Raw genomic sequence first — 21,464 nt, 5'->3', positions numbered from 1 at the left:
ACATATATACTTTTGAATACATTTTTTAAAAGCCCATTTCCACCATATTCACAGCTTTATGTGCACTTATTGCACTCTTATTCTATATTCAAATCCTATTTCACACTCTGTTATTAAGAAAATTTAACTTATTGAACTGAGCTGCATGAACTAACAGGCTGCCTGATTAGAAAAGTGGGTTCTGAAAAAAAGGTTCTAAAAAGGAAACTATGTCTTAATTCCATGTTTTATAAAACTGCAGAATGACAGAGAAAAAGAGGGAAAAATCCAAGAAAGGAGACAGTGGAAGAAATTCAGGCATAAATGGGACAGATATGGTAAGAAGAACACAACAAATGACAGAGAAGGGTTATGGGGAAGTGGATAGGTGACCTAATATTTAGGTGAGACATAATTTAATTCAGTAAAACTGTTAAGGCATGATGATAAAATTCTCATCAACAGAAGAAATTAAAAGAATAATAACCAGGAAAGCATGAAGAAATATATTTAAAGACATACTAATGAAAGAAATAATGGAAGAACAGAAAGCAGTAAGATTAAGTGGACATGCTAATCTTATTTTCATAAACAGCAAAGATGATACAGGTTGGGCTAATATTTTCTTCTTATTTTGGGGACTAATTCAGAATTGCTGAAAGTTGTATAAGCAAAGAAAAATCTAAAATAAAGACAAAACAATGCTTATGTACCACCACCACCATTTATAAAGTAAAGGACATTCATACCCATCAAAAGCAAGACAGATAAACTCAGAATGAAGAGTACTTCTGTATTATGAATACATTTAACCTTATGAAAAACTCACTACATTAGTCTTGATTTCCTTTTTTCATTACGAGTTAGTGGCATGTCCAATTTTACTGCCAGTTAGCTGGAAAAGTTTGTAAGGAAAACAAGTTTCTGGGAACTGTTAATGAATTTCTATTCAGAGTTAGCCTCACAAGTTCATAAAATCAAACAGATATATAGAAAATGTAAGAGTCAAGGTTTCATATGGGTTTGAAGTCATTCTCAGTAATTATATTTATTTTTTTCTCTTACAAATTTTATTTTGAATTTTACAACTATTTTAGGCACCATTAAATGACCACAATTTGTTTTGTGCCTGATTTCATTAGTCAAAGCCTTTCAGACTTCAAGAGCTACAACTATGCGCGGTTCCCCCGCCTCTCCCCACCAAATTCAGTATAGTGCTACATCAGGTTATTATTTATACTTGACAAGAATCAAGAGACCCAGTATGAATTATGATCTGACATGTAAAAATCAAATTTTGAATAATCCAGGAATAAGTTTAAGGTGAGATGACAGCCTCCCAAGGTCTAACCTTCAGTAACAAAGCTGTAGTCTTTGACATGAGTCATTTTCTTGATCATTTTTTCTGGGGCTTGACCTTGGGTGTCTGGATCTGAGAGGGTATACTGGGGGACATGTTCTTTGGATGCTGGAGACTGTCCTTTTTCTAACAACAGATGAACCACCTGTATAAATAGAAGAGTGCCTTATTAACTAAGAAGAAAGTTATATAAGAAAGCAAATAAATTTTCAGGACTTTGTACAGTTGGTGGTATAAAATCATTTAAAGTAACTCTCTGGTCTACCAACACAAGAAGAGGGAGGAAAAAACAGACAGACAAAAGCAAGGGACTAAAAATGTCAAAACTCAAGTTGTTTTTATTATTTTCTGTATAAAGAAGATAAATGATTAGAAAAAAATTCTATTATAAAAACAATATAAATACATTTTAGAAAATTCAGATACTAAAATAAAATCAGATAGTCATTGGGAAGCTGCTGTATGGGCACAGGGAGCTTAACACAGAGCTCTGCGACAATCTAGAGGGGTGGGATGGGCTGGGAGGTGGAAGGGAGGTTCAGCAGGGAGGGGACACATGTACACTTGTGACTGATTCATGATGGTGCATGGCAGAAGCCAACACAATATTGTAAAGCAATTATCTTCCAATTAAAGATGGGAAAAAATCATTATTATCCTAATAATATAAAGATCATTATAAGTAATTTGGTAAACTTCTTGACCTAAAAATGTATTAGAACAACATGAATTTATCCTTTGGGCTGAAGGATACCTGGAAGTGAAAACCACTAGGTATTTGTAGATGTTTATGGAAAAAAAATATTAAGGCAATCTCTCCCCTTCCTCCTGGCAGATCTCTGGTGATATTAGGACTAAACGTGATATAGAAAGCCTGCTTCCACAATAAAAATCCTTGTCATAATACTTGCTTCCCAATTTGGAAGGAAAAAAATATGAGCATGTTTACATTAATCAGGCTTTGTTTCTTGACTAATAAATTTGGAGATCTCAGTGAAATTGGTATTATTCACACATTATTATGTTCTTCCGAGATATCTAGAAAAGGCTGGTATAGTGATCTCTTACCTGCCCTGTATTTCTCAGTGTTTCCACAGCTTGCTTGTGGGTAGCCCCTTCGAGACTAACTCCATTGACAGCGAGGACACGATCGCCTATAAATTAGGCAGTAATGATGAAAGAAGCAAGTCAAAAAATAAGGATTCTACATGCTCTTTAATAACTTAAGGTCTTGTTTTACAGTAATTTGCTCGAGGAGAGACAGACAAATTCTGGACAAAAGTCTGTCACAGAGTTTCTTTAACATGTACTTGATTCCTTTCTCTATTCTACAGCTAATCTTAGGTATACTTTCAAACTGGATATTATATATACTACAAAATCAATGTTAATTATGAAAAAAATGACACACTGAGCTATAAACGCAGAGAGATGGAAGGGAACTAACCTAGTTAGTTCTTATTAGAAATGCAGATGTCGTTGTTTTTATAAGGGCACTACCCCTTTCTAATTCTCTGGAAATTTGCTTCTTAAAAAATACAAAGCATGAACTAAAACAAGATATTTTTTGATACTATACAGAGGATGGGCTTTCCTGGTAGCTCAGATGGTAAAGAATCTGCCTGCAGTGCCTGAGATCTGGGTTTGATCCCGGGGTTAGGAAGATCCTTTGGAGGAGGCCAAGGCAACCCACTCCAGTATTCTGGCCTGAAGAATCCCCATGAATAGAGAAGCCTGGTGGGTTACAGTCCATGGGGTTGCCAAGAGTCAGAAACGACTGAGCGACTAAGCACAGCATAGAGGATAAGCTGGAAATAAGAGTTTTTGGAATCATATCAAGGAGCTTTTCATGTTGTAATCTTAATATGTTCTTATTTTATATTATGAATAATTAGAAGATCTTCATCAACTTTCCAATTTCTTATTTGTTGACATGATAATCCTTATGTAACTCCCATACCCACAAACACTCTACCTTTGTGAATTCTGCCATCAGACTCTGCTGCTCCCTTGGGAATAACGGCTTTCACATAAATGCCACCATGTCTGACACTGGTATTCACACCTCCCTAAGTGTAAAAAGACAAATAACGTTTTGTCACATGAAAAATGTTGCACTCCGTCTTTCAGGTCTCAGACCTACAAAGCATTCATCAGCCAAAGCAGCAGCATCACATTAGCACATGTAATTACTTCAATACCCAAGAATATTTCTAGTAAGTTTTCCAAATGTGAAAGCAGCTACATTTTAGAAACATTCTTTATTCAGAAAATAACGACATGCCAGATCTCCGCCTGGATGATGGGGTGCTCTTCCTTTTAGAAGTTTATATCATGCATTAGGCACAGACGGCAAGCAAAATCCAGCTATACAATATTAGTGTGAGAATACAGCTGTCAGAAATAAACAGCATGTGGAGTAATATACTTCAGATCATATTTGCTAATCTGAAAACAAATCTCATGAGTGAATGGAAAATTTTCTTTTCATTTTAAAAAGGTTTTGGTACAGAAGCTGTGCTACGGAAGAGATGAGATGCTCCATCTCTTGTGGATATTCAGCTTTTATTTCCCTTCACAGTAGGAAGATAATAAAATTCTAAAGAAGTTATGGACAAGATAAGAAGGGTTACAGTATTGAGGACTGATAGAAAATTAGGTTTTCTTTTGGATCTTTATACGTTAAGAGTGCTATTTCTACCTTATTTCTAAATGGCTTTTCATAACAAACAACATCCTTCAAATATAAATGATAATGTTACACTTTAGGGTATAGTATATTAATAGAATTCTAAAGCAGTTTCATCAAATAGCCTATGCTCATATTTTAACTCCTTTAAAAGTATTATATATATTTTTGGGAACTTCTAATATTAATCTACTAATCATATTTACATGCCAAGATGTATTATGAAGTGAAGGGCATATAAATATATATTAGATTTTAATTATTTATTATGTAGGTTTAAATTATTCCATGCTGATGTAGAAGCTGCCAAGTATATACAAGACATACTTCTCAATTTTATATTTTTCAAGTCTTGTGTTCAGATTAAACAAGTATGAAATCTCTGGGGGAAAATAGCATTTGTCTAATTTCTTTTATTTTTTTTGTTTAATTTCTTTTAAACCACAGGAAAAAGTGACTAGAACACATAAGTTTTTTAAAAAAGTCTTAAGATATAATACAACTTAAAATTTTGCAAATATTTGACAAGTTTCCCTTCTGAAGCAAAATAATTCAAGTAATAAATTGGCACACGATAGGCTGCTGGAAATGGAGAAGAGAAAACATTTGAAAACCTTGTCAAACAGTACCGTGACACTTATCCCCAAGCTGTTATCATTTTTAGCCAGTTCAACCTCAAAGATATCTCCAGGTTTAGGAGGTGATGAAGGAAAAGTTTTAAAATTCATTTTGTTGGATGTATTCATGGAGGAGGAAGATTCCTTAACAAAGAAAAACAAACAAAAGCATTTCTTGTTAGAGTCAAACTGAATTATTAATGGAAGGTCTTTCTCTTTTTGAAAAATTAAGAAAAAGCAAGATATTAAAGGATAGAGTAGACTCAAAAATGACGAAGGCTGGAAAAGATCTTCAGTTCTTAAGGATCATCTAATCCAAGGCCTTCAGAGTTTAAAACTGAGGAAACTGAGATCTAGAGCCTAAAGGGCTTGCTTCAGGTAACAAGATATGACTGAGGGAAGCCCAGAATCCAGTTCAAACTTTGGCTTTTACATAATCCTTATCCAATGCTTTTTATACACTCAAACTTAGAAAGCATTTCTATTTCCTTAAAAAAAAAAATCCATACATATCATGTAGTAGCTTTTAACTTGGGCCTTTAAGATGAGTAGGTCTCAAGTTTATTTTGCTTATGTTTAAATCCAATATAAACGCAGGCACAACAGCTAAGCCCAATCTATAAGGACATAACTCTCTCAGGAGGAATGCTGGAGACATTAATGAGGAATGTTTTTCAGTGAACAAAGGGCTTAAGGTTCTTTTCTGAATCTACTCGTGAAAATGGGTCTAAATTATATCATGTCTAATATTTCTAGGAAATGGTCAATTTTCTATGTTATTGTTCTTATTATCATACATTCAGAACTTCAGAGTAATTTAGGCTGTTAATAGTAAAGTCAACTGTCCATTATATGAATTACTTAGGAACAATTTTTTCAGATATTAAGTTATATTAATATAAATATTAAATATGCCAGAGAGAAACAATTTATAGAAAACAATCATAATCTGGTTATACATTCCTTTGTGTAATCACGTGGCAAGTTCCCAGAATAACAGCCATTTTGGAATTAGTATTCAAAGCTGCTAATTTCTCTGAAAGTTAGCATCAAATGCAGTAGCAGTTAGTAGCATCATACATAAATGATTTCTCCTTTCCAGAATAATGTACTCTGTTCATAGTAGATTATTCTGCTCTATAATACATTTGCTGTTGTTTGTTTAGTTAAGTGGGGGGGAAAAAAAATAAAAACCAAGATTCAAATTAAACGGTGCCTTTTTTGGTATGTGATGATCCTGACTGCTGGAATAAGTGGTTTCATCCATGTCTGAATCTCCACGGTCAGAGTAATCTGGTGCATCAGAAATGCCTGTATTTTTAGCTTTGCTTTGGTTACTGTCAGTAGAAGTCCACTTTTTCTCGGTGGCTTTGGATATCACAGATGGGGAAGGGCTGCCACGCTGTGAGTCCTGCCAGCTGCGGTCACCTGCATGGCTGGCAAAGAACCCATTGACCTGGCTCTGTGACAAGCTGGCACTCTCAGTCCTGGAATCTTGAGAGCTCAGGCTTCCCTCCCGCAGGCCCCCAGACAGCCCAAACGAGCTGTCTGAGATGTGCCTCGGGGTGCCCCGTGGCCAGCAGTGATCCTCAGAAGAATTCACAGTGCTGTCTTGCAGGTGGGAAGGCTTTTTCATGTAGTTTTTCATGCCGTTGGCCATATGCACAGGTGTAGAAGGCACTGAAAAGTCAAAATCCGTCCGTGAGAATAACAGGTTAGTGACACACGCCTGGGCTTACGCACATATACAATGTTCCCTGGTAGCTGCTGGGAGGATTTTACGCAGGATAATATGTGTACAACACCTGACCTGGGGCTTGGAACCATGACAAAGTCCCAGCAAACACTGAAGGTGCTTTATGTTTCCTTTGCCTCCTCTTTTGGTCGTTCTTTGGGCAACTTCTATGGGAATGTGTACCCGCTTCATCTGAACTCCTCATATCCATTCCCCAAGACCTGTTTCAAGCAAGTCTCCCCCGTGAAGACTTGCTTAATTCCCTATCCAGATATAACTTGAATCTCCAAAAATCCTTGATCCTTGGTGACTGGTTATTTATATACTTGTTTTATATTGTCTTAACAAACTGTATTTTTCAGACTCCAAGTAATTATCAAAGAAGGTCACTCCATACTCCTTACATACATAGTTCTTTTAAAAAGCCACTTAGGAAAGCTTTCCTAAGACAAAAACCACAGATGACATGTGTAAAAGAATTATAGATAATACATATATGTGGAATCTAGAAAAGTGGTACAAAATATTATATGGTCTTTTACATATATGTGTCTTTTACATACATATGTCTTTTACATATGTGCTTTTACATTTCTGGTATGTTGGCATCCTTTTCCTTTTATAATCAGGTTCAAGACAGGACTTCATAGATAACTGTTAATATAACTATATTAATTGGGGAATGATTAAGAATTTTATTTCTGATTTGGCCTAAGACGTGATAGAACACACCAAGTGCTCAGAATTTACTCAAGTGATACTGATTTTTCACAATAAATCAATCTTATGCATGTAAAGAGGAATGAGACAGAAAATCTTAGAAGTGATGAATGAAAGATATGTACTGATGCATAAAATTAAAGCAATCAGAACTACACATATTAAATTTCCAGAAAGGAAATAAAAAGTTTAAGTCTAATTTATGGGTCAAGGTATTGAAATTTTTGTTGGAACTGGAACAGAATCCACAGCTCATAGACATCCACAGCATTACCTTTGGATAGCTTTTCTTTTGGCTGAGAGATAACAAGTGTCACATCTTCAGGTGCATTTTGCAAAATTTCGACTGCCGCATGGTGGCTGACTCCCTCCAGACTGACACTATTCACAGATATCAAACGGTCTCCTATTAAAACAGACAACCCAATGTCTTCTACAGCAAAGAGAAATTCAGGCTAAATCTTAGAAATGTTACCTCCCCCTCATTATTTTTGTTTTACCCAACTTCTACTTTTGCCATCTGGGCAAATTCACTGTCAGTAAATACTTCAAAGTGAAAGTATCAGTCGCCCAGTTGTGTGTCTGACTCTTTGCAACCCCATGGACTGTAGTCTGCCAGGCTCCTCTGTCCATGGAATTCTCCAGGTATGAATACTGGAGTGGGTAGCCATTCCCTTCTCCAGGGGATCTTCCCGAACCAGGGATTGAACCTGGATCTCCCACATTGCAGGCAGCTTTACCATCTGAGCCACTAGGGAAGCCCAGTAAATACTTACGAAATTCCCTAAATTACCTAAAAATAAATACCTGGCTTTAAGCATCCATCCAAGTCAGCTGGTCCTCCAGGAGTAACTGAACTAATAAATACACCTAGATCCAGTCTTCCCATCTTTTCTCCACCAATAATTTGAAATCCTGTGAATCAACACATTAAAATAAAATCTTCATGGGCAGGAGCAAGATATGGATTAGAAGACTAAAAGGTATAAACTACTATGTATAAAATAAATAAGCTACAAGAATATATTACATAGCACAGGAATATAGCCAATATTTTATAATAACTATAAATGGAATATAACCTTTAAAAATTGTGAATCACTATGTTTTACACCTGAAACTTACATAGCATTATAAATCAACTGTCTCAATAAAAAAAGAGTAAAAATGAAAATATCTCATGACACTGGTGCTTCCAAGGACTAATGATGAGTCTGCTTGACACACAGAAGTGTACAGACTCATAATGAATATGACTTAATAAGTAACACATGTGAGACGGGACTTAAATTTGGTGGAAACATTGCTTGTAAGCATTTCATCTTTGGCATTTCCTGACTGGGCAAGTGGGAGAAGGGGACTCAGGTGGGCACAAGTGGGCTGGTTCCTCAATGCCAATGTTATGCAATCGACCTTTTCTTTTTGAATTCTCACAGACCTTGAAGAATCTCAGTGACTTACCTAAGCCATACTGTGCATCTTTTTTCAGGTTAACCAGGGTGATCTCCCTTTCTGGTGAAGATGCTATGCTCCATCTTTTGTGCAGCACATCTATGGGGAAATTTTAAGATACAATTAACATAACATGGTTAGGCATTGAGACTGTCTGCTTGTTCCAATTTAGATAAAGCTCACTATTAGATTGCTCAGTCACTTTAAAATCATATTTTAAATAATATGCTATTATCTATCTGCTGCTAATGAGTTATAGTTTACCAAATGATTATGTGATTCATTTATTCCTTATAAATGGTTCCCCGTGAAATTAGTATATTTCAGTTACAAATGCATAAATAGATCTCAAGAAATTTAATGATTTGAACAAGTTTACTCAGTTAGTACAGGTAAGAAGTGAACCTTAAACTTAGGTTGTTACACTCTATGTCTTTCTGTCACATCATAGCTGACCTCCTGAATTTGACAACACTCAATATATAAATCTTACAAATAAGTGGCTGGCATTTCTACTTGTATGAGTAAAACATTCATGGTAAATTCTAAGGTTTACGAAGAGACAGGATTAATTCTTTTAAATCTGACTAATGACTTGGCTGGCACATTTGTATTTTCAAAGGGCTTCAATTTATTTCTTATTTTATTTATGGAACAATCTCATGAGGTAGGCAAAGAGATTTTTAGTCACTTTTTAGCAGATGAGGAATAATAGTTCATGACTTGCTCAAGATCATGCTCAAGATCACTGCCTAGCAAAACACCTTAGGCACATGATAAATGCTAAATACACTGAGTGAATGTTGGCATCAACACTAAAATTTACTTTTTCTTATTTCTACTTGTTTTGTTTTTTTTTAAAGCAAGTGGATCACTGAAAAGTATCTCCTAAATTAAACCAATAAATATGCCACTTAATTGTCATATTATTAAAATTACTTCATTTAGTTAGCAATCAGAGCTGAAAACACAGAAATACACACACACACTTCTTGTTTTATGAGTTAAAATGTGTTCCTCCACCGTTTCCACAAATAAATGTGCTGAACCAATAACTCCTGCTGCTGCTGCTGCTAAGTCGCTTCAGTCGTGTCCGACTCTGTGCGATCCCATAGATGGCAGCCCACCAGGCTCCCCCATCCCTGGGATTCTCCAGGCAAGAGTACTGGAGTGGGTTGCCATTTCCTTCTCCGCAATAACTCCTAGTACTGCAGAATTCATAATCATATTTAGAGACAGGTTTTTAAAAAGATAATTAAGTTAAAATGAGGTGTTTAGGGTGGTCTAATCCAATATGACTTCTTCCTTATAAAGAGGGGGGGGAGGCTTCCCTGGTGGCTCAGACGGTAAAGTGCCTGCCTGCGATGAGTGAGACCTGGGTTCGATCCCTGGGTCAGGAAGATCCCCTGGAGAAGGAAATGGCAACCCACTTCCAGTACTCTTGCCTGGAAAACTCCATGGATGGAGGAGACTGGTGGGTTACAGTCCACAGGGTCGAAAAAGAGTTAGACATGACTGAGCAACTTCACTTTATAAAGAGGGAATGTGGATATAGACAGGTGGGCACAGAGAGAAAATCATGTGAAGACAGAAGAACTCCATCTACAAAGCCAAGGAGTGGTCTCAAGAAATCAATGCTGCTGACACTTGGATCTCAGACTTCTAACCTCCAGAAGTGTGAGAATAAATCTATGTTGTTTAAGCCTCCCATATTATTACAGCTTGAGTAAATCAGTACATTACTAACATCAACTGTAATTTAATAGTTGACACTTGTCTGTGTGTGAGGAGGTGGTAGTGGCAGCAAATGAGTTCAACACACTCAGAAAGATATTTGTTTAAATCCGCAAATTTATCTCTAAATAGTTTTTAGGCACATTGAAACCTTTTGAAAACTAGAGGTTATCTACCAACATATGACTACCCATGGATTTCAAATTGCATTATTATGTTATTAATAACAACATGTTAGACAACATGTACTAATGCTTAAATGATGCAAATGTGATAGTTCATGTTCTAGAAATACACTCCTTTAATTTCAGAAAACAACAACCACCATCAGATGCTCTCTGAAGTGAATTAACCTTGTCCCTTAAACACCAAGTACTAGTGCAAACTTGATAGCTTCCTAAAGTATACGTGTCTCTTTTTGACCAAAACTTAGCTATAAACTCAGCTACAATCAACAGAAGTAGTAGTAGTAGTAGTTCAATATTTCTAACTAAGGAGATATAAAAAAAAAGGAAAAAGGATCACTGGACAATGGTATGAAGAGCCTTATATATTTGCTATATACAAATAAAGTTCATGAATTAGTTATTGTCTAAATTAATATTATCTAAGTGGCTGATAATGCTGCTGCTGCTAAGTCACTTCAGTCGTGTCCGACTCTACTTTCATCCTAAAATAGATGATTAACTCTAATTTTCAGCTAGAGGTGAATAAAAAATACAACAGAATGAAACTGATAAAGTGAAACAAATAAGGGATGAAGTCATGTTAGGTATTAAACGTAAACTTTTATCACCATTGTGAAGACAGAGTCCATTTCCTGTATGCAGAGTGTTTCCACCTTTGATTATAAAAGTGATCAATATTCTGAATGTTTTTAAGGAGTATCTGCTACAAATCAAAGGTGATTCAAAGAATAAAAATGCCATTTCTTTATTTTCATTTCCAACAATATGTACTTACAAGATCGGTTATTTATGCTTATTTGGCTAAAAAATGTGTGTGTGCATGTATGTAGAACATTTCCTAGGTAAACAATGTTGGGATATATGTACATACACACACTAATTATGCAATTATATTGGCATTTATTTCTCTAACTAGAAGAAACAGATTAGGCTCTCTATATTCAAGGATTCATCAATGAGATTTGAATATTTGTTCAGTTATACTTTCACCTTTCAAATACTGTGCTGGCCAGAAAGTTCATTTGGGGTTTTCCATAACATCTTAACAGAAAAACCCGAGTGAACTTTTTGGCTAACCCAACAGTTGCTGAATAATATTCCTGTGAAAGTCACCCATTAGGCAACTGGTGAAAATAAAAAGAGATAATATAAAAATGTGATAATATATATGAAGACTGCTAGCGTAATAAAGTTGGCTCAGATCAGCGTTCAATCAGGTCAGGCTAGAAGAATAAAGATTTGTCTGACTGATGAACAGAATGTTAACCAAAGAAATATTTGTATCACAAAAGTATGAGTTGGACCTGTAAGAACAGAGAGATTTCTCCCTGCCAGAAATAAAAGAGACTTCAGGGACATGTGTGTGCGTGCATGCACGTGCACAGTCGTGTCCGACTCCTCATGATCCCATGGACCGTAGCCCGCCAGGCTCCTCTGTCCATGGAATTTTCTAGGAAAAATACTGGAGCGGGTTGCCATATTCCTTCTCCAGGGGATCTTCCTGACCCAGGGATCAAACCCATGTCTCTTGCATCTTCTGAATTGGCAGGCAGTTTCTTTACCCCTGTGCCATCTGGGAAGTTCTTCAAGGACATGAGGTACAGTTTAACAAGTGGATTATGTAGATGGTATACATGTACAACATGTAGAAAGAAAAGAAAGTGAAGTCGCTCAGTCGTGTCCGACTCTTTGCGACCCCATGGACAGTTACCTATCAGGCTTCTCCGTCCATGGGATTTTCCGGGCAAGAATACTGGAGTGGGTTGCCATTTCCTCCTCCAGGGGATCTTCCCAACCCAGGGATTGAACCCGGGTCTCTCGCATTGTAGGCAGACGCTTTACTGTCTGAGCCACCCTGGACAATCATGTAAGGCATTAACAAAAGCTGAGATGCATAAAAGGTGGAAAAGCTTCTGGGAAGATGCCACAGATCAGCTTGGCTAAAATAAAAGATGAGTCAGGTGGAGTTGAATATTATTTTGGAAAGTGAAGCTTTGCTAACCTACTCTTTATAACAGGGAACCACCCCCGTCATCCTGACTTATTAACGTGGACAGAGGAAGGATGTCAGTGTAGAGCTACATGTTAGTAGACAGTACTGTGCACATACTGAATTTATATTTATCTTGTATTCTATTCACACAGATGTTCAAAATACTTTTATTGACTTAAAAAAAAAGACAAGTATCTGGAGGTATATAGTACATAAGAACCCAACTGTATTTAAAGATACAGAATTCAATGAGGATTAAATAGAATTTACGAATCACTGAAAGTGAGGAACTAGACATTTTAAGTACCAAGAAATTTCTGAGTTATTTTAATTACTGTATGGAAACAAGCATTAATATTATCTTCTTTTCCTATGGTCATAGCAAATTCTGCAAGTATTTTAATGTGAAAAAGAGGCTCAAATAGAAATTTCCACTTCTTTAAGTAATACATGCTGGTGTTATTCCCAGTGTTTACCTGTGAAATATCTTAAGAACTGATACATGTATAATTTAGAAATTAAATGTACAGTCTGAATTAGAGTCTGCTTCAGTGTTGCCTTTCTCGTCTCTCATAAGGTTCATGAGGATGTATCAGTCCCCAAGTAGAATAACTGTGGGTACTAATGATAGATACATACATGAGTAAACTATCTGAATTTCCCAGCAAAAGCACTTTTCAGATAAAGCCAAGACCATATAATTGATTTACGTGAATCAATAATTCTTTTTCTAAGGAAAAGTATTTCTTTTTGGTTACAGATACAGACCCTTGTCAATTACCAAGCAGCTCCACCAAACTGGTTCTAAGAGGAAACGGACAAAAGGTAGAGGAGGCTCCTGATAAATCCATCACTCACTCTAGGGAAAAAAGACCCATTTCAAACCCGGAGGTGATGGACCAGCAACACGACACTGGTATAAAAACAGAGAGAGGTACTTTTCATTGTTATATCTCCTAATACACTAACTGGTGGTAGAAGCAGAAAATCATGATGGAAACTCTGGTGTTTTCTGTGACAGCACAAATTAGCTAAGTGCAATGGAGCCATATAACATTTCAGGGACATATTTAACCCATTCATAGACTGAAAGGCTTGGTTTAGATAAACTTTTTATATTTTTTTAGATAAACTTTTAATTTTTTTTTTTAGATAAACTTTTAGATTCCTCTCAGTTCTCAATTTATTTGACTCTATATTTTGTTTCTGGTTAATTCTTATATCTGCTGAATCCTCTGTGAGCACTGTGGACTTTTATTTTTCATAATCTTCAACTATGTACGTATCCTAATTAAACTTTCAGTTCAGTTCAGTCGCTCAGTTGTGTCCGACTCTCCGCGACCCCATGAATCACAGCACGCCAGGCCTCCCTGTCCATCACCAACTCCCGGAGTACACTCAAACTCATGTTCACAGAGTTGGTGATGCCATCCAGCCATCTCATTCTCCGTCGTCCCCTTCTCCTCCCGCCCCCAACCTTTCCCAGCATCAGAGTCTTTTCCAGTGAGTCAACTCGTCGCAGGAGGTGGCCAAAGTATTGTAGTTTCAGCTTTAGCATCAGTCCCTCCAATGAACATCCAGGATCGATCTCCTTTAGAATGGATTGGTTGGATCTCCTTGCAGTATAAGGGACTCTCAAGAGTCTTCTCCAACACCACAGTTCAAAAGCATCGATTCTTCGGCGATCAGCTTTCTTCACAGTCCAACTCTCACAAAACTTTAGGTGGAAAAAAAACCCCTAGCATTTAAATTATACTGGTCCTTGATATGTGACTAAAAAGTAATCTTTTCATCTCAAATAAACAACGTAATCTACCAGATTAAAAAAAAATTCCCCTAACCTACTAGCTAAAGGAAACAGAAAAATAACAAAGCCCAAAGCCAGCCTAAGGAAGAAAATAATAACGAGCAGAGAGGAAGTTAAAAGAGGAGAAATAACAACTAACGCTGTGCGTGCTCAGTTGCTTCAGTTGTGTCTGACTCTTCCATAGTGTCTGAACCTACAGTCCTATGACTGTAGCCCTCCAGGCTCCTCTGTCCATGGGATTCTCCAGGCAAGAATACTGGAGTGGGTTGCCATGCCCTCCTCCAGGGGATCTTCCTGATCCAGGGACTGAACCTGCATCCCTTAATGTGTCTCCTGCTTTGGCAGGTGGATTCTTTACCACGTGCCACCTGGGAAGCCCAGCAGAGAGATACAAAAAATCATAAGGGAATATTACAGTTACACGCCAACAAGCTAGACAAGCTAGAAAAAATGGACCAATTTCTAGAAACATACAGCTTGCCAAGATTGAGTCAAGAAGAAATGGATGCTTTGAGCAGACCTACCACTAGCAGGAAAATTGAATTTGTCATTAAAAAATTCCCAGTAAAAGAGTCTAGTACTGGATAGTTCACAGGAAATTCTATCAAATATATAAAGAAGAAATTACACCTATGCTTTTCAAAGTATTCCCTCAAACCAAAGATGACAAAATACTCCCAAATTCATTCTAGGAGGCCACCATCCATTATTACGGTATGAACCAGACAAAGGCACTACCAAATAAAGAAAATTACAAGCCAATATCTTTGATAAATATACATGCAAGAATCCTCAACAAAATATTAGCAAGCCAAATGCAAAACTATAAAAAAAGGATCATACACCATGATTTACTCTACCGGGATTGTTCAACTTTCACAAAACAGTCTGTGATATACCACATAAACAAAAGGAAGGATAAAAAGCACATGATCATCTCAATAGACAAAGAAAAGCATTTGACAAAATTCAACATCTATTCATGATAAAAACTCTCCAAAAACTGGGTATAGAAGGAACATATCTCAACATAATAAAGTGTGTGACCAACATGCTGGTCACAGCTAACACCATACTGAACAGTTAAAAGCTGAAAACTTTCCTCTAAATTCAGGAACAAGACAAGGATGCCCAAATCTTTCCACTTCTATTCAACTTAGTACTGAAGTCAGTAAAGTTGCAGGATACGAGATTAACATATAGAAGTCTGTTGCAGACTTCCCTGGTGGCACAAGTGTATAAGAATATGCCCGCCAATGCAAGAGACACAGGTTTGATCCCTGGTCCGAGAAGATTCCACATGCTGTGGGGCAACTAAGCCAGTGCACATCAAATAGAGAGTGTCCACCCACTAGAGCCTGTGAGCCGCAACTACTAGGCCTGTGTGTCACAACTACTGAAGCTCGGGTGCCCCAGAACCTGTGTTCTGCAACAAGAAAAGCCACCGCAATGAGAAGACTGGGGACCGAATCCAAGAGTGTCCCCTGATGGCTGCAACCAGAGAAAGCCTGCACACAGCAATGAAGACCTAGTGCGGCAGCGAAAAAAAATTGTTTTGCTTTTCTATATACTAATAAGGAACTATCAGAAAGAGAAAGTTAAAAAGAAAGCATGCAAACAAAATTCTCCTTAAAATCACATCAAAAATAATAAAATACCTAGCAACAAACTTAACCAAGGATGTAAAAGACTTTCACTCTGAAAACTACAGTGGCCATACTGCTCAAAGCACTTTACAGATTTAATGTAGAAATATACATGACATTTTTCACAGAACTAGAAGAAATAATTCAAAAATTTATCTGGAATGGCAAAAGACCCGGAATTACCAAAGCAATTTTGGAAAAAAAAGAATAAAGCTATCATCATCTCAGATTTCAGATTATACTACAAAGCTACAGTAATAAAAATACCATGGTACTGGCACAAAAGCAGACACATAGATCAAAGGGACAGAGAACCTAGAAATAAATTTATGCACCTATGGTTACTTAGGGTAAAGGCTAAAAGAATTTTGCCAAGAGAACACACTGGTCATAGCAAACACCCTTTTTCAACAACACAAGAGATGACTCTACACATGGACATCACCAGATGGGCAATACCAAAATCTGATTGATTACATTCTTTGCAGCCAAAGACAGAGAAGCTCTATACAGTCAGAAAAAACAAGACCAGGAGCTGACTGCGGCTCAGATCATGAACTCCTTATTACAAAATTCAGACTTAAATTGAAGAAAGTAGAGAAAACCACTAGGCCATTCAGGTATGACCTAAATCAAATCCCTTACAATTATACAGTGGAAATGACAAATAGATTCAAGGGATTAGATCTGACAGGCAGAGTACCTGAAGATCTATGGATGGAGGTTTATAACGTTGTACAGGAGGAGGTGATCAAAACCATCCCCAAGAAAAAGAAATGCAAAAAGGTTGTCTGAGGAGGCCTTACAAATAGCTGAGAAAAGAAGAGAAGATAAAGGCAGAGGAGAAAGGGAAGGATACACCCATCTGAATGGAGAGTTCCAAAGAACAGCAAGGAGAGAGAACAAAGCCTTCCAAAGTGATCAATGGAAATAAATAGAGGAAAACAACAGAATGGGAAAGACTAGAGATCTCTTCAAAACCAATACAATAACGTAAAGTAAAAAAAAAAAAGACTCACCAAAACCTTTCAACTTTATGTTGTATTAATAAACTAAAATAAAATAGTCACACACACACACACACAAAGAAGATTAGAGATACCAAGGGAACATTTCATGCAAAGATGGGCACAATAAAGGACAGAAATGGTATGGACCTAACAGAAGCAGAAGATATAAAGAAGAGGTAACAAAAATACACAAAAGAACCATACAAAAAAGATCTTAATGACTCAGATAGCCTTGATGGTGTGATCACTCACCTAGAGCCAGACATACTGGGATGTGAAGTTAAGTGGGTCTTCGGCTGCTGCTGCTGCTAAGTCGCTTCAGTTGTGTCTGACTGTGAGACCCCATAGACAGCAGCCCACCAGGCTCCCCTGTCCCTGGGATTCTCCAGGCAAGAACACTGGAGTGGGTTGCCATTGCCTCCTCCGGTGGGCCTTAGGAAGCATCACTAAAAACAAAGCTAGTGGAGGTGATGGAATTCCAGTTGAGCTATTTCAAATCCTAAAAGATGACTCTGTTGAAGTGCTGCACTCAATATGCCAGCAAATTTGGAAACTCAGTAGTGGCCACAGGACTGGAAAAGGTCAGTTTTCATTCCAATCCCAATGAAAGGCAATGCCAAACAATGTTCAAACTACCACACAATAGGACTCAATTCACACACTAGCAAGTGAAAGTCGCTCCGTATTGTCTGACTTTTTGCAACCCCATTGACTATACAGTCCATGGAATTCTCCAGGCCAGAATACTGGAGTGAGGCGCCTTTCCCTTCTCCAGGGGATCTTCCCAACCCAGGGATTGAACCTAGGTCCCCCACATTGCAGGGGACTAACTGAGCCACAAGGGAAGCCCAAGAATATTGGAGTGGGTAGCCTATCCCTCCTCCAGCGGCTCTTCCCAACCCAGGAAATGAACTGGGGTCTCCAGCATTTGAGGTGGATTCTTTACCATCTGAGCTATCAGGGAAGCCCTTGCTACACAGTAGCAAAGTAATGCTCAAAACTCTCCAAGCTAGGCTTCAACTGTTTGTGAACTGAGAACTTCCAGATTGTACAAGCTGGACTTAGAAAAGGCAGAGGAACAATAGATCAATTTGTCAACACCCACTGGATCATAGAAAAAGTTAGAGAATTCCAGAAAAACCTACTTCTGCTGCATTGACTATGCTAAAGCCTTTGACTGTGTGGATCACAACAAACTGTGGAAAATTCTTAAACAGATGGGAATATCAGACCACCTTACCTGCCTCCTGAGAAGCCTGTGTGCAGGTAAAAAAGCAGAAGTTAGAACTGGACATGAAACAATGGACTGGTTCCAAATTGGGAAATGAGTATGTCAAGGCTGTATACTTTCACCCTGCTTATTTAATACATGCCTAATACATCATGTGAAATGCCGGGTTGGATGAAGCACAAATTGGAATCAAGATTGCCGGGAGAAATAGCAATAACCTCAGAGACTCAAATGACACCACCCTTATGGCACAAAGGGAAGAGGAACTAAAGAACCTCTTGATGAAGGTGAAAGAGGAGAGTAAAAAGCTGGCTTAAAACTCAACATTCAGAAAACGGAGATCATGGCATCCGGTCCCATCACTTCATGGCAAACAGATGGGGAAACAACAGAAACAGTGAGAGACTATTTTCTTGGGTTCCAGAATCACTGCAGGTGGTGACTGCAGCCATGAAACTAAAAGACGCTTGCTCCTTGGAAGAAAAGCTATGACAAACCTAGACAGCATATTAAAAAGCAGAGATGTTACTTTGCCGACAAAGCTCTGTCTAGTCAAAGCTGTGGTTTTTCCATTAGTCATGTATGAATGTGAAAGTTGGACCACAAAAAAAGCTGAGCGCCAAAGAATTGATGCTTTTGAACTGTGGTGCTGGAGAAGACTCTTGACAGTCCCTTGGACTGCAAGGAGATCCAACCAGTAAATCCTAAAGGAAATCAGTCCTGAAAATTCATTGGAAGGACTGATGTTAAAGCTGAAACTCCAATACTTTGGCCACCTCATGCAAAGAGTTGACTCACTGGAAAAGACTCTGATGCTGGGAGGGATTGGGGGTGGGAGGAGAAGGGGACGACAGAGAATGAGATGGCTGGATGGTATCACCGACTCGATGGACATGAGTTTGAGTGAACTCCGGGAGTTGGTGATGGACAGGGAGGCCTGGCGTGCTGTGATTCATGGGGTCACAGAGAGTCGGACATGACTGAGCGATTGAACTGAACTGAACTGAAAGGACTAGAATCCTTTCCATATTTGTTTCATATGATTATTAGACTCTTGCCTTTTTTCTTTTATCCTCTAAGTTTCACACTTTTTATGGGTCTCTGAAAGTTGTAAAAGGCGAAGATTAAATTTTATTCTTTGGTCTTTATATTAAGTGATAAATAATTCAGTATTACCTAATGTTCATTTCTAATTTTCTCCTAATAGTCTTGATTAGCAAAGAAAAACACTGAAATTAGAATGAAAAAGTCCTATATTTGACCAATGGGAAAATAACTTTTTAATCTTCAGTTACCTTATCTGGAAAAACATGTTTGCCATGCTCGATTATGTCAAAACTCAATTCTCGACATTAATTAATTCAGGACTACTTGGACAGATTCAAGGAGAATCTTGAAGAAAATATACACTTGTCTGTAAGCCAACAGGGGACTGCTTCCACAGGAAGGTGGATTGGCCCTGCTGTAGAGGGCAGGTGGGAAAATAAAGATGCCCAGAGCTTTAAACATAGATCCTACTCCACACACATTGTTCATTTCGTATTCAGTGTGTAAGTTCATATTCTTTCCCGTTAGAATCTAGGTAAAGAACACATATCAGGTTCTCATTCTTGAAAAGATTATTATCCAGCTTCTTTCAAAGTTTAGCCGGGAAAAACAATACCTACAGATAATTAGGCATTACTATTCTAGGAGACAGTCTAGAGGGTCGTTTAAGAGTGTGGGCTCTGGAAACAGACACCCTGCATTCAAATCACGGCTCCAGCTTTTGCCAGCTCCATGACATACTGTGCACCTCAATCTCTTTTTTCTTTGGCGTCTCATATGTGAAAAGGAAATAACATTAGATCCGCCTCACGGGACTGCTGTAGGGACTGAGAGCTAAACATAACACACTTAGAAAAGTGTTTGGCACATAGCAAGCACTTAGGAACTGTCAGACAATAAGTACAAGCATTACGGGCGTGTGAATAAATGGGCTCGTTTAGGTTCAGAGGCATTCTAACTTCAGTCCACGAAAAACATCTGGTTATCAAAAACCTATACATGCAGCAAGGTCTTAATAACTCAGGCCCAAGTATAAGCTGACTAACTTTTTCTTTAATTGTATACCCTCAGATTTTTGAGGATTGATACATTAAAAACGATGAAATGAAAAAAAATCTTTATTTGTTCTGAGTATTTATAAAAGTAAAAAGATCTACTTTGGGACACGATTTTGCTTCCAAGAAGCTTCTTCTCTTGCATGTGTATTTGTATTTCTATTAGAGAATGAGAATTATACAAAATAACTTACTGCTGAGGTCTGACAGTTTTGGCCTACAAAAACAAGTTTCATATGGTTTAACCAATATTCATGCCTTTATTTGTGCCTTGGCTCTCAGGAAAATGAGAACAAAACTTAAAGTTTCATCAAGTTTAACTATATTAACACTTTTGATTAGCATTTGCTTCCTTCTCATCAGGCTTCTGAAACTTTAAGAATTTAAGGGTAACATGTAAACTTTTTTGGAGAAAAAATAGTGTATACAGCTAAATTCTAAACATTCTGAATCCACTGACTTTCAAATCATTGCACAAAGTTTTTTTCCTACAATTCTGTTTCTTCTCAGATTCTTTCTAAACTCTTTACCTCAACATTTAAAGTCTTCAGATTCTTCCCAAAAGATTTATGGTAAGATTCAACGATAGTCCACATTTAGTTTTTGACCTTCACCTTGACCCCAACATACCCCCAGTCTGAGATTTGTACATTTCCGTGAATCTGGTTATCTTCTCCCATGTCTGCATGTCTTTGATCATACTGTGTCCTTGGTCTGAAATACTTATCTATACCACTCTGCCTGAATAAATACTCCTTTTATTTCAAGATGCAGCAGAAGTATCCCTTTCAAATAACTACCTCAATTAAAGCTCTTTTCAATCAAAATTATCTCCCATCTAAGCTATCTTAGCTCCCCAATTACTGCCCTTATCGCGAATTTGTGACTTCATCGTAGTCTACATTATAGGTCCCTTCACATCATCAAAATGCAGAAAACCCCAACTCTCCTTTGACTCCAATGTAAGGCAAGGCTTGGAATTGAAAACTATTTATTAGTAGGTCCACGACGCTCTTACAAGGTACAAGAGAAAAAATATGATGGAAATGAGGGGAAAAACATTTTGTAAACCTACCATTTTCTTTTAAGGGTACTTGGGATGAAGAATTTCCAGAACTATGCAAAGTCATTCCTGTAGTATAAATTAAATTATTAGACAGTTTAAAAATGGTCAGATATTATATATAGAAGAAATTTCTTC

The 21,464-nt window shown here is 37.5% G+C and overlaps 1 protein-coding gene across 11 annotated transcripts in view; it reads right to left on the bottom strand.

The window, feature by feature from the left end:
• PTPN13 (protein tyrosine phosphatase non-receptor type 13) overlaps nt 1-21,464 on the bottom strand; it is a 236,756-nt gene that overhangs the window by 51,905 nt on the left and 163,387 nt on the right. For 5 of the 11 annotated variants that reach the window (XM_088836450.1, XM_088836456.1, XM_088836451.1 and 2 more), the window contains 9 exons: nt 21,339-21,395; nt 8,562-8,651; nt 7,908-8,015; nt 7,375-7,506; nt 5,862-6,325; nt 4,643-4,789; nt 3,315-3,408; nt 2,408-2,493; nt 1,331-1,484 (listed from right to left, as the gene is read on the bottom strand). In XM_088836450.1, the coding sequence (XP_088692576.1) occupies nt 1,331-1,484; nt 2,408-2,493; nt 3,315-3,408; nt 4,643-4,789; nt 5,862-6,325; nt 7,375-7,506; nt 7,908-8,015; nt 8,562-8,651; nt 21,339-21,395 (1,332 nt within the window). The remainder of the gene's footprint in view (nt 1-1,330; nt 1,485-2,407; nt 2,494-3,314; nt 3,409-4,642; nt 4,790-5,861; nt 6,326-7,374; nt 7,507-7,907; nt 8,016-8,561; nt 8,652-21,338; nt 21,396-21,464) is intronic. The other 6 variants (XM_088836452.1, XM_088836453.1, XM_088836460.1 and 3 more) reach the window with 4 other exon arrangements.

This window comes from Moschus berezovskii, chromosome 5, assembly GCF_049115385.1.
Source record: "Moschus berezovskii isolate FMDL1 chromosome 5, NW_MosBer_1.0, whole genome shotgun sequence".
Lineage (NCBI taxonomy): Eukaryota > Metazoa > Chordata > Mammalia > Artiodactyla > Moschidae > Moschus > Moschus berezovskii.
This window is presented reverse-complemented; position numbering and strand designations above follow the sequence as displayed.